Source organism: Populus trichocarpa, chromosome 15 (genome assembly GCF_000002775.5).
Source record: "Populus trichocarpa isolate Nisqually-1 chromosome 15, P.trichocarpa_v4.1, whole genome shotgun sequence".
Lineage (NCBI taxonomy): Eukaryota > Viridiplantae > Streptophyta > Magnoliopsida > Malpighiales > Salicaceae > Populus > Populus trichocarpa.
The window spans coordinates 1,655,840-1,668,584 of NC_037299.2; the positions used below are offsets into that span (position 1 = coordinate 1,655,840).

The window sequence follows — 12,745 nt, forward strand, 5'->3', positions numbered from 1 at the left end:
TAACGAAAAATACTTTAAAAAACAATCATTACCTCACTATCAAACATCCATCTCAAAAAAAAAAGCGCAAACCAGCCAGTTGGATTTGAAATCGAAAAGTATTTTGTGCTAGGAAGTTTGTGCTCCTAATTATTTCAACAAAAAGCTTGCATGCACATTCTTTGCTTGAATAATGCATCAATGATCACTATTCTTTTTCCATTACACGTAGTGTGTGTGTGTGTATAAAAGCTACTCATGAGAGCATAATACAAGCACACGACTCTTAATCATTTATAGCTTACTATGTCATGTAACATGTGAATGGGAATGGGAAAGGGAATGGGAATGGGAATGTGGGACAAAATTTAAAGACAAAGTTTGGAAAATTAATAAGATGGGACCTAGCACAGCTTCATTTACATTCCTCTCTGAAACCTCATTTACTTGCACCACGAAATGTATGAGCAAAACATTACTCCTACGATCATCACATAATACACCTTGAAATCCGTCGCCTTCCACGGTGGCAAGGGTTGTGCTCCTCGGAAATTGTGCTACCGGGTGGCTGTCGGTGGTGGCCGGAACGGGGACCCACCAACTTGATTGTATATTTAGATTTCTATGCCCCATTTTTAATTATGGCATGTCCCCATCCTGGCTGAGAACCGTTGGAGGCCAAACTTTGGTGCAGCTCCCCCTTACCACCCTCTATTAAATTCAGTTGTTATATAATTTAGGAAATCTTCCAGTATCTATCTCAAAAGCTATTGTAGTAAATGATCGAAAGTAATGGTGTATCCCCGTCCAGTACATGACAGGCGTTAAGCTAAGGGTCCTACCTGCAAGAAATTAATATTAAAATTAAAATGAATACTGTTTACTACTACACAGAGAAAAAAAAAACGAAAAAAAAAATGTTAAACTGATTATTGCATTTCTAGCTCGTCAAGATCTTCACTGTCTCTAATTTTAAATTATGTTTCCTTTCAAAAAAAAAAAAAACAATAGTAGTAGAAATGCGTGTCTGTGTCTGTGTGTGTGTATACATGAATTCTCTTGACAGTCGAGGCGAAAACAGGTTTCTTTGGCCGAGAGAGTCAACTAATAAGTGATAGAGAGGAGGACACCTTTTTGTCTATAAGGATAGTGGTGCCAAGTCAACCATGGGAATCAACTAGTGGAATTTATTGGCAAATTCCTGCTATTATTGTTGCTTCAAAATACGGTAAAATGCCAAAAGAAAAATCAACATTTACTAGACAACGAAAGATGCTAGGAGGGCCGGGGAGGCTACCAAATATTAAAACAAAAAAAAAATTATCATTTGGATCTCCCATCTATCAATTAAAGTTTCCCAATTAACCTTCATCACTATTAGATTATTTTTTTTAAAAAAAAAAAAGGCCACCCCTTTTCTCAAGACAAGCATGCCATTTTTCTTATGATTTCGAAGACTACAAAAATCTTAAGATAGGGTTAATTGGGCTGTGTCCAGGGAATCGTTTTGTTTTTGGGACTCAATTAATTGGGGGATACATATGTTCTTTGCCCCAAGAAAAAAGGTTGTCATCAAGCAACATGTCATAATTTTAACTTCCTCTAATTTCTTACATGATAGATGTTTAATGTTAGAAAGACTTTCTGAGTTTGAATTTAAGAACAGTTTAATTAATAATAGGAGCACACCCATACACCATAGTGAAGGCAAACCATCCATGGCAAAAGTGAGAAATGACATGAAACCAGTAAATATGTGGGTGTTGAGTATTAAAAAACGAGTTGCGGTGGAGGACCGCAAGTAACAGTACAGCAGGTTTGATGCTAATAAATAATGTTTAAATTCATCAGACACCACACTTCTTGTCATAGATAGATTTAGCTCTTTTCTTGTCGTTTTAAACTCAGAAGTGACAAGATAGTTTTAGCCCTTCGGCTAGCTAGCTAGCTTGTACCTACCTCTGCAGCAGAACTGTCTTTGTATATGGTTGGTTTAATAAAATGGGGCGAAGTTATTCAGCCTACCCACCTTCTCTATGTCTCTCTCTAGCAGTTTTTGAATGGTTGATTTATTAGAATGGGCCATGAGTTGTTGAGCCTGTACCTATTCCCTCCGTCTGAATCATGGAACATGCCCTCTTACACATTGCCCTGTTAACCAGATGTTGTAAATGTGGAATGAAAGATGCCATCCACATACTTCGCCTCCAGTACAAAACAAAATTTAGAGCTTCAAAAATTCAGTGAAGAAAATGACAAATGAATATAAAGGTGGTTGGCCAAATGCATTTGTGATTGTTTGTGCTCAGGCCCACTCCATGCTGCAGGAATGTCTGGAACATATGGGACCTTAATTACTCAAAATCACAAGGATTTATGTTTTTTTCTCCTCATCTTAGGGCTTATCAATGAAAATTCTTGCAAGGGGCTAGCACTGGCATTGCAATCTAAGGAACTTACAGCAGTCACCATTTGTTGAATACTCGTGGTAATGGTGATAAGAATGATTAGTGAGGACGTTTAAAAGCATTTGATTGCTCCTTACAGTAAGAGTAGGTTGTAAAGACGAGGAAGTTGAATTTCTGGTATCAATTTCCTCTGAGAGAAAAATAATCAATGTTTGTGCATTAAAAAAAAAAAAGAGTTCAGAACAAATACAAGTAAATACAGGCAATTTTACCTATGCAGAGAAGCTAATAGTAATGAGACAATATGCAACGATCCTGTGACTACAATAACACTGGAACGGTTACCTGCTCTTCTTCTAAGAGTCTCATTTGCAGCTCTCATGGCAACCTCCGGTGATTTCTCAGTAGCTAATATGATTTTGTTTTCCTCTAACAATTCTCGGTTCTTCTCCATTCCATCATGAAGAGTATTAATGCCCAATTCTTCAGAAGCTTGAATCCAGCAATCCATTAACAAGGAAGCTGAAGTTGTTCGAGATTTTCCCCCAGCAATGTCGGCTTCTGTGAGGAAGACAGCCTCTAATTGCAAACCTGAAAAAGTGTGACAAAATCCTAGTTAGACCTTTCAAAGAATTTCCTGCTTGCACCTCTTCACGAGCATCGCTCAACTAAAGAACATGTACTAAGACCTGTTATCCGAAATAGAGAATCTAAGATAGCAGACAGAAATAGTTCCTTCCACAATTGTTTTTTTTCAAAAAAAAAAAACGGATGTCAAGTTAGGTTCATTATATATGATGACTTGTCATTTAAGAAAACCTGTAACAACAACAATAACCTCAACTAGAATTTTATCCAGAACTCTTCAAGATTTAGTAACTCCCACAAATCCCTAAGTTCTCTGCATTCTAATAGCACGTTCTCATTTTTCTCATGTTGTCCACCTCCACACTAATCATAGACAGCCAGTACAAAAGAAACTCAAAATACAAAGGAGATAGCACCTGAAAGAAATTCTCTCGCAAAAGCTAAATGGTCTTTGTCACTTGCCATTGCAACTACAAGAGCCACTCGTGCATCTGGAAATGCCATCCGTACTGTGTCCACCAAAGCTTTAGCAGAGTCTTTAGTGTGAGCTGAAAGAGTATTTACAATTGCAATTAACAGAAGAGTAGACCTCTGTAGAGAAATACCTCCTTGAAGCACGCTCAGCCAGCAAAATGAAAAATGGACCACAAAACAATATTTAGAAGGCGAATAGGAGGCATGATTACGAATCTGGAACATCACAAGTAAAAAAACAATGCAGCATAAAGCAATAACAAGTATTGAAAGCTGCTTAACATGAGAATTAACCTCCATCAAGCAGTATTGTCGCTCCAGGAAGTCCTAGCACCTCAGTTTCTTTGGATGATAGAAATTGACTTCTTCCAAGCAAGAATGTATTCTCCAAACCAGCCCTAATAGATCTGTCTGAAATTCGACATCCTGAAACACATTAATAGAAATAATGACTTGTAGTAGTAGTAGTACTAGTGAATAGTAAATTTGACTTAACAAGCACTAACCAATCAGTTAGAGCTGGCGCATCTAATAGAGGGTTAAGGTATAGAGCAGAAAAAGCCCAAAACAACCAATGGTAAACATAAAACTAATGGAAATTATATCAAGGACAAAAAAAAGCTAGATTTTTCCCTTTGACAGTCCTGGGTTAAAAAAGATATGAATCAGTGCAATGGGGAAGGGTAGCAGACAGACATGTGACAGAAAAATAGTGGTAAGCATATTCCACATTACGAAAAACTCATTGTCTAGTCCTCAACATGATTCTACAGCCACCAAACGAAAAATTTTAAGCCTAGTTCAATATTGTTTAGCACTAAAACCAAACAGAGCAAGCAAAAAACGCAAGTGACCTTGATCACGAAGGCAGAGCGCCACACATGCTGCAGATGATGCATTGTGAAGTTGGTGCCTTCCAAGCATGCGCAGCTTCACATCTGATAACTCAATGAACTGCATTGGTTTACAAGTTCATAAAAATTAATGACGGAAATAATATCCAGTTTGAACAGAAAACTAATTTGTAGAATGTGAGACTCAAAAATCTGATTTGCTATGATTGAAGGCAAGTAGAAAGGTTCAAACTAAGCAGAGACTAATGCTTCATTGGAATACCAGTGGAAAATCCCTCTCAACTTGTATCATTATATCACTCAATTGGCAAGGTCTACCATCGAGTATGATGAGGCCTTTAATGGAAGTTCTGATTCCAGCATCAGATGCTGACACCACAGGAGAACACATCACTGACGCTTTATCACGTAGTATACGATCAACATGTGAAAGAAAAGGACCGCCTAGAACCACCTGAGAATTTAAATCACTCAGAAGTGTGAATGATGGAAAAACATCAATGTATTTGGAAAAACTTCAGTGCTCATGGCTATGCAACAAACAATTGGATTGCTACATCATTAAGTGGGAAAAACTGCAGGACGCGACATCAATTCTGCACAACTACTCTTACAGATGTAAAAAATACAGCTAAATTCTAGTTGTGCTAACATGCCTGTACTACTCCATTCACTTTAATACCATGTGATGTGCTCATTTTGTTTTGGATGGAGGGGTAGAATCTTCAAGGATCACTTCTCAAGCCAATTGTTGTGTGACAGGATAGCATTTCTCGCTTCTTTGTTGTGTACGCCTGTGGGGTTTTTAGGGAGGTTTTTCATATTGATATCCAGAGGGCCTAACTGGGAGGATATCTTGTTCATCCATTCTATTTTCTCTAATAATACTTTCTTCTTCAATCCAAAAGAAAAAAAAAAAGAACAGAGTGATAGATGGGGTTTGAATTATTTGTTCTCAACAAGTTTTCACTAATTAATCTTCACCGCTAAAAACTCACTAAAGAAGTACATGGAAAACATTTAGCTGTGGAAAAAAATTATAATACCACAAAGAAAAGCGAGTAAAGCCAGCTCCAGGGAAGTATCAATCTCATTTGCACAACAGCAAAAATGGTTAACAATCTACCTCAAGGGCAGCAATGGCTGCTATTTTCCAATCAAATTTTACTAACATCAATCCAAACAGGACATACAGTGTGACTAAATCAAGGCCTTATGAAATACGGACACAGACGCACAGATATTGCAGAGAAGGGTAACTTTGGTGGTGAAAGCAACAATAGAATCCAGTGGAATTACAGAGTAGATGACTTCAGTTATTTTTTAAGAATGTAGTTCATATAAGCATGAAAAGAGAAAAATAATAGAAAACGAATAGTTAAGGGAGAATCACCTAACTGGGCGACCATACTTAATGATTCCTGACTTTGCCACAGCAATGCTTTCCAAAGAACCACCAAGTGCTGCCAAGTGCTCCTCGCCAATTGTTGTTATAACGGAAGCAGCAAGTTCAGAACTACAAAGGATATTTGTTGCATCTCTTGCACCCCCTAGCCCAGCCTGTTACATTGAAAGTTAGATAAATACAATATTTTTAGTATAGCCCTAAATTAGTTTTTCTATGAGAAGAAACAAGACAACTAGTTACCAACTCAAAATACATTAAATAGAAAACATGATATATGCACATATTTAGCACATGAAAAGCAAAAATCACGGTGCCAAACATTAACAAAAAATATGCATAAAAATTTATTGGAACAAACCAACAAGTAAAGACTGGAAGGACAAAAATGAAATAACCTCAATGACTGCAATGTCAACTAACAAGACAGCTAGTTACCACCTCAAAATACATTAAATAGAAAACATCATATATGCACATATTTAGCACATGAAAAGCAAAAATCACAGTGCCAAACATTAACAAAAAATATGCATAAAAATTTATTGGAACAAACCAACAAGTAAAGACTGGAAGGACAAAAATGAAATAACCTCAATGACTGCAATGTCAACTTTCTCTTCTGCCATTAAGGTGAATGCTGTAGCAGTGAGGACCTGAAAAGTTTTCGTTGTTGAGTGCCAAAAATGGGAAACTATAATTTAGAGAGAAAGGTTACAAGCATAAAAAAGGCAAGGATTAATACGCAGAGATTTCATGAAAAATAAGGTAACATTCAAATCAACGATGGAAAGAATTATGAATAAGCAAGGTCCACACACATCCTATGCAATTTCCACCCAAGACTTGATCAATGTTGCAAGATCAAATTTCAAATACGAAACTTTAAACAGAGAGGAATATATACCATTCTGACAACCAAACTACGAAATATAGCTGTAATAGTTGAAACAAAAAAAAATCATTAATGAAGAAACAGAACAAGGTTACACAAAGCATAAAAAAGTATCCTCAATAAGAGACTAGAAAGGCAAGGAAATTAAAAGAGAAGGGCCTTTCAAATCCGAATGCTATAGTCAACTCAATACCTCAAAATGCGTCAGAGACCCATTTTCTAATTGAATCGCCTCATCAAGTTTTGGTTTGATCATGTGAAACAGTTTGTTCAAAGTCTTTGTTGACACTGGATTGCCTGATTGTCCTAATGAAATCCTTTCCCTTATACTCATCATATGTGGACTGCTCAAAAAAACACAAAAACCCTCCATCAAAAACAAAATGAACGTTGAAAGTCTAAAACAACAATAACCAGTACATGATTGGTAGTAATTTTTTTAACATGATCGCCAAATCATAAAATAAGTCACAAGCATACCTAGTATAACAACCAACAGAATAGCCTTCTGCCCTCAAAATATTTGACAGATATGCAGCTGTTGATCCTTTCCCTTTTGTCCCCGCAACATGCACTGCCTGTAAATAATCCAGTTTCGCACTAATCACGCTCAATACACTATCTTAATAGCAAAGCCAGATAAGAAAAACAATCATTTAATCAAGTTCCATGCTAAGCGCATTCAATGCCTAAGAGAAAACAACAACTTGACTAGCACCATTGAAAGAAAGAAACCCAGAAAGAAAAAAGATAAAAGCTTGGACCTTGAATTTGGACTGTGGGTTACCAAGCCGGTCCATGAGCCTCCGCATCCGACCCAGATCGAGTCCATCATCTGAATCAGTGCCAGCATCCTTAGGCACACCTAATTTCTCATAATTTTTAAGAGAATCCAAGTAATCAATGAACTCTTTTGGCTCTGGTTCCTCTGTGTATTTAGAAAAGAGGAATCTTGCCATAGTGAGAGAATGGATTATGGGCTTTTTTGGATGGTTTCGTTTTGAGGTTTGGTTGAGAAGTGGCAAAAACCTCATCTTTTGGTACCTTTTCTGTTTGTTTCTCGGGAAAATGTGAGGGGAAGTTTCAGTTTTTAACGTTGTTTTGGAATTTTAATTATTGAATTATTGTACTGTCATGTGTGTTAAAAATAGGGTAAAGTGTGTCTTAGGACATATTTATAGAGAAACGCTTCACTTGAGTTTCTATAGTAATAGATTTTGCAATATTAACCCTATGAGTTAATGTTAAATGTTAAGAAAAAAAAATTAAGAATACACATGATTAATTAGATTAATGGTAACTACCATTAAATCCCACATGAAAATTACAATTTAATGGCTTTGGATTTTTTTGAGTTTTTTTTATTTTTTTTAATTATAGTTCCAAAAAAAGTCTTAATATGTCTGTTTTTTAGCAATGGTTTCAGAAACTTGGTTGTAATTTCATCATGATTTGTTTGATATTATTATTTAGTTCTAAGAGCATTTTTTGTTTTGAACAAATAAAAAAATGAGAAAGTTGTTGACGTGCACCTTGCACGCGTCAGCACGTTAGCCGCTCTGCCATCTTCTGGCGGCAAGTGCGGCTAGCCCTTGTGGTTGTAATAGTGATTCCGCTGTATCATTTGATTTGTAGTAATAATAATTATTATTATAATAATAATATTTATAGTAGTAATTATAATACTTATGATAATAAATAGTAATAATGTTAGCAAGGTTAATAATAATAACAACAACAATAACAATAGTATTAACATTAATAATAATAATAATAATAATAATGATAGTAATAGCGATCATGATAATGATAACGCCAACCTTCTTTTTATTTTTCATTTTTATAGGTTTAGTGTGGCTTGCGGGTTTGTTAGGGTAACTCAAGGTGTCCTGATTTATGGGTTCGGTGAACAGTCTTTTTGTTTATTCTAATTGAACATAACTTTTTTTTCCCGTCAATTTCTTCCTCATATAATAAAAAAAAAAATTAAGAGAAAATCCATTTTATTAAAATTTATAAAATCCATGGTATGCTCACAGGTTTGGCTAGTTGACCTGATTCACAAGTCTGACGTGTTTAACATTTTTTGTTTTGTTTTTTTTTAACATCTTAATATTGAGTTGATATTTAACTTAACAATCGTTTATTTTTTTTTATCATTTAGTTAAATAAAAGATAGTTTGAAAAACAAAACCAAGTATAATCCTGCTAGAGTCCATAAACCGGTTCATAGGTTCGACGTGCTAGCTCAGGTAACCTGGTTCACAGGTTTGATGAGTTTATCCATTGAACGAATATGATTTTTTTTTGTTTTTGTCCTTTGATTTTTTTAAAAAAAATCCTCAATTTTGTCCTTCAATATTAGATTAGTTGGGAAATAAAGTTCATGATTTATTTTTTATTATTTTCTATAGGCTTATCACTGTCTCAAATAAATATCTATTTTTAGGTTAATGCTCAATTTTATGAGCATATATTTTTATCATGTAATTTAAAAAGAAGTTTATAAAAAAATTATTAAACTTAATATAATCCATGACATGTGTCGCTGAGGGATTCTAATCAATCCAATCTATCATTATTTCAATAATTGTTTTTTAAAAAATGTTGTTATTTTGACGTTTTGTTAAAAGATATGTCATGTTTTTACCATTTATCAAAATTGCATTTGAACCAATGAAATCAATCAATTTAATTTGGGCTAACTCCCTTGCGGTTTAGTTAGAAACTCAAATTAGACAAAGAGCTAAGTCAGGAGGTCTCAAGATTAACATATTGAGCTAGATTTCATAACACGATCAAAATATTCTTCACGTCCTGAATATTTTTTTATATTTAAAAAAATTTGTCCGACCAGCAATGGATCCCGAGACAATGGACTAGTAATGAACTATAATAAGAGATCAACTAATTAATCATGGAATTTTTATTTTATTTGCTAACTTTACAAGGATAATGGAGTATTCTCACTTGTAGTTTTGTAATTAAAGCTAATTCTTATTGAAAAAACAATAATAAATTTAAACCAATACTTATATCTCATCTAAGAAATATCAAGATTTATTAATATTTTATTTTTGAAAAAAATATATTCTTATTCTTTTTATTAATTTAATTAAGTTGTTTTAGAATATAAAATTATAAAGTTTTTAAGTAATTATGTAATGTATTAAATAAAGTCATAAAAATTGTGACAAAAATAAAAAAGGGTAGCAATACCAATTTATAGCATCTTTTAATATATATATATATGAGCTTAGAACAGTAAAAACCCACAAATAAACTAGAAATCTCATCAAAGAAGATAATAGCTGATGCAAACCTCATATATATAAAAATTCAAAAACTCATAAATAAGATTGACATGGTCTTATAAAGCTAAAAATCAAATTTGCTAAAAGAGTGTGACACAACAATTTGAACCGAGACTATAGTTTTGAAACCCGACCCGGTCAAGTGATCGGGTCACGAGTCAGATGGGTTGACCCAGGTCAACCCGAAAGGATAAGCTGATGCCAAACAGCCCATCCCTTTCCTTCTCTCCCTAAAAAATCCTCTATTAATGGAACTCTCTAATCACTTCATATCCATTAAAAAATCCCTGATTCTCTTCTTCACCACCAAACCACCCTTCTCCACCAAAGCCCTAACAAAACCCTTTGATTCACACTCACCGAAATTCACTCCTCCAGCTCGCTCACTCCAACTCGAAACCCTTAAAACCCTAGAATGGAGTTCCCTCTGTAACCAACTCACTCCCTTCACTTCAACTTTGATGGGCAAATCGATCACTCGAAACGCAAAAAACCCAATTGGCAAGAGTAAAGAAGAGAGCCAGAAGCTTCTAGACCAGATTGCAGCTACATTGGCTATGATGGAATCTTTCGTTAATTAGGTTTGCTCTGTGATCAATGTGTCCCCGATTTTGCTTCGTTATTCTTCATTGTTTTGGCTTTTTAAAAGGCCAAAACGACGTCGTTTAACATCTATATATATATATATATATATATATATATAAAAGAGACCGGGTGGCCCGGGTCGACCGGGTTTCACCGAGCCAACTCCTAAACAGGTTTTTGCCTCCACCCGGACCGGTCCCAGGCCCGGGTCGACCCGCCGGGCCGGGCCGGGTTTTAAAACTGTGACCGAGACACCAACACTATTGAAATATAAATCTTTACCCAATAATTAACGAATAATGTATAAAAAGTATAAGAAAGAATGCCACAAAGTCAATTATATTTTGATAAGTTCGATTGTTCTTTATTTAAACAAAAAAAATATGTTGCTCCAAAGCAAAACACCAATTATATTCAATAATTCATGGTTGTTGAAGTTTGACAAAAATAAACAACTTAAATAGACTAAAAAAAACACAACATAATAACCCTAATAAATCATAGACTCGAGGCCCAAAATAAATCCCAACAAAAACTAAAACCCAAAACTCTTAATAAACTTTAAATAATGACTAATGGATTGTCATGAATCCGTATTAAAGTAAAAGTCCAAACTGAAACTAAAACGAGTCCAAAATAATAAACACAACACAACCCAAATAATAAATATAATTCTTCATTAAATAAGTTTATAAAAAGTTCACAAGTCAAAAAACAACAAATAATAAAATTCACATACCACCTTCTAACCTATATCATGATGTCTTTCCAAAAACTAATTGACCTGAAATTTTAATCCAGTATAGAAAAATACATCTAAAAACTTTTTTTTTAATTTTTTTAATCCAATCTAACAGTTGGATTGAGAGTTATACTTGTTAGCATAAAATCGGATCATAGGTAACATTGACAACAATATCTTCTTTCAGGCGACATATGACCTGTCATATATGCATCTCTTTTTCAAAAAACTAAAGGACGGATGACAAAGAAAACAAAGCAAAGCTAGGCAAGTCGGCTTAGCTTCCAGACCCTCGTGTGCCTAGCATGCTATTGGGGCCAAGCATTGAGCTAACCCTTTGTTGTTTTTTTAGTTTTTTTTCTTTGACTTTTTTTACCACTTAAAAAAAATTACGACTTACTCTTTAGTTTTTATATGGTTTTTAAATGCTATCACAAATATTTATTTGAATTTTAATATGTTTTTTCAATTATTATGTATATGATATGAAAATAATAATACTAATAGTAAATCATTTATGAAATTTTAAAAAAAATTAAATATATTTTGAACATTATTTTACCATATTTATGATTTTTCTTATCTTTCAATCACACGTAAAATATGAGTATATTATTTTAATATTTTTTGTTAACTCGCTTTAACAATCATAAAATATATTTTTTTAACATAAAAAATGATTAAAATTAAAAACATTACGTTTATTAAGATAAACAAGAGGTACATTAATATAAAAAAAATATTTTAATAGAAAAAAATGAAAATAATTGTATTTTTTAGTTTAATAATAATGTCAGAGAACTCACCAAGACTTGGATTTTTTTTATATATTTTTTTAAATTTCCCACAAAACACAGGCACAAACTAGTTAACACCTATATTAGCAAGAAGATCAATAAATCAACCCTGAATGGTAGCTCAATTGGTCAGGTTTTGAGTTTGTTCCACAATGGTCACGAGTTCGAATCCTCTTAGGACCATTGGAGACTTACAAGATCGTTAACTTTAGAGTCCGTGAGATTAGTCGATGTGCGTGTAAGTTGGCCCGAACACCCATGTTAATAAAAAGAAAAGAAAAGAAGAAGATTGACATATCTATTAATGAAAATGAAATACTTACTAAACTATAAGGGCTAAAATATGGTTAATTGTTTAGTGATTTCATTTGTCCTTATATAATAAAAACTAATTTTCTAATACGTCCTTATATACTTAATTTAGTTGATTTTGTGTTTATATAATTATTAGTTTCTAATCTATCATTCCGTAAGATTTCCAGCTAACCATCGAAATCTATCACGTGACTTGCACTGGTTGATTTTTTTTTTTTAAATAGCATCGCACGGGCATACTTGTTTTTTTTTTTTTTTAAATCCACGTACCTAAACTCCCTTTACCCATTTGAGTTTTCTTACATGATTTTTTTTTTGGAGATTTAAAGATACATAATTTAATAGTTTTATACAAAAAAAATATTATAATTATAAATATGTTTTTTTCA

At 33.7% G+C, this 12,745-nt stretch overlaps 1 protein-coding gene across 2 annotated transcripts; it reads right to left on the minus strand.

Annotated features, from left to right (window-relative positions):
• Window positions 1-2,589: 2,589 nt before the first annotated feature.
• Window positions 2,590-7,732, minus strand: LOC18105679 (dihydrofolate synthetase). Of its 2 annotated transcripts, none has more exons than XM_024586123.2 (10): window positions 7,368-7,732; window positions 7,084-7,181; window positions 6,797-6,947; window positions 6,302-6,364; window positions 5,702-5,863; window positions 4,566-4,757; window positions 4,304-4,403; window positions 3,744-3,875; window positions 3,392-3,484; window positions 2,590-2,978 (listed from the first exon to the last, which is right to left on the minus strand). In XM_024586123.2, exons 1-10 carry the CDS (start codon window positions 7,635-7,637, stop codon window positions 2,656-2,658), a joined length of 1,584 nt encoding a protein of 527 aa, XP_024441891.2. In that variant the 5' UTR covers window positions 7,638-7,732; the 3' UTR covers window positions 2,590-2,655. The 2 variants fall into 2 exon arrangements, with proteins under 2 accessions (XP_024441891.2, XP_006374333.3); XM_006374271.3 differs by having other exon boundaries at window positions 3,392-3,523.
• Window positions 7,733-12,745: the final 5,013 nt, after the last annotated feature.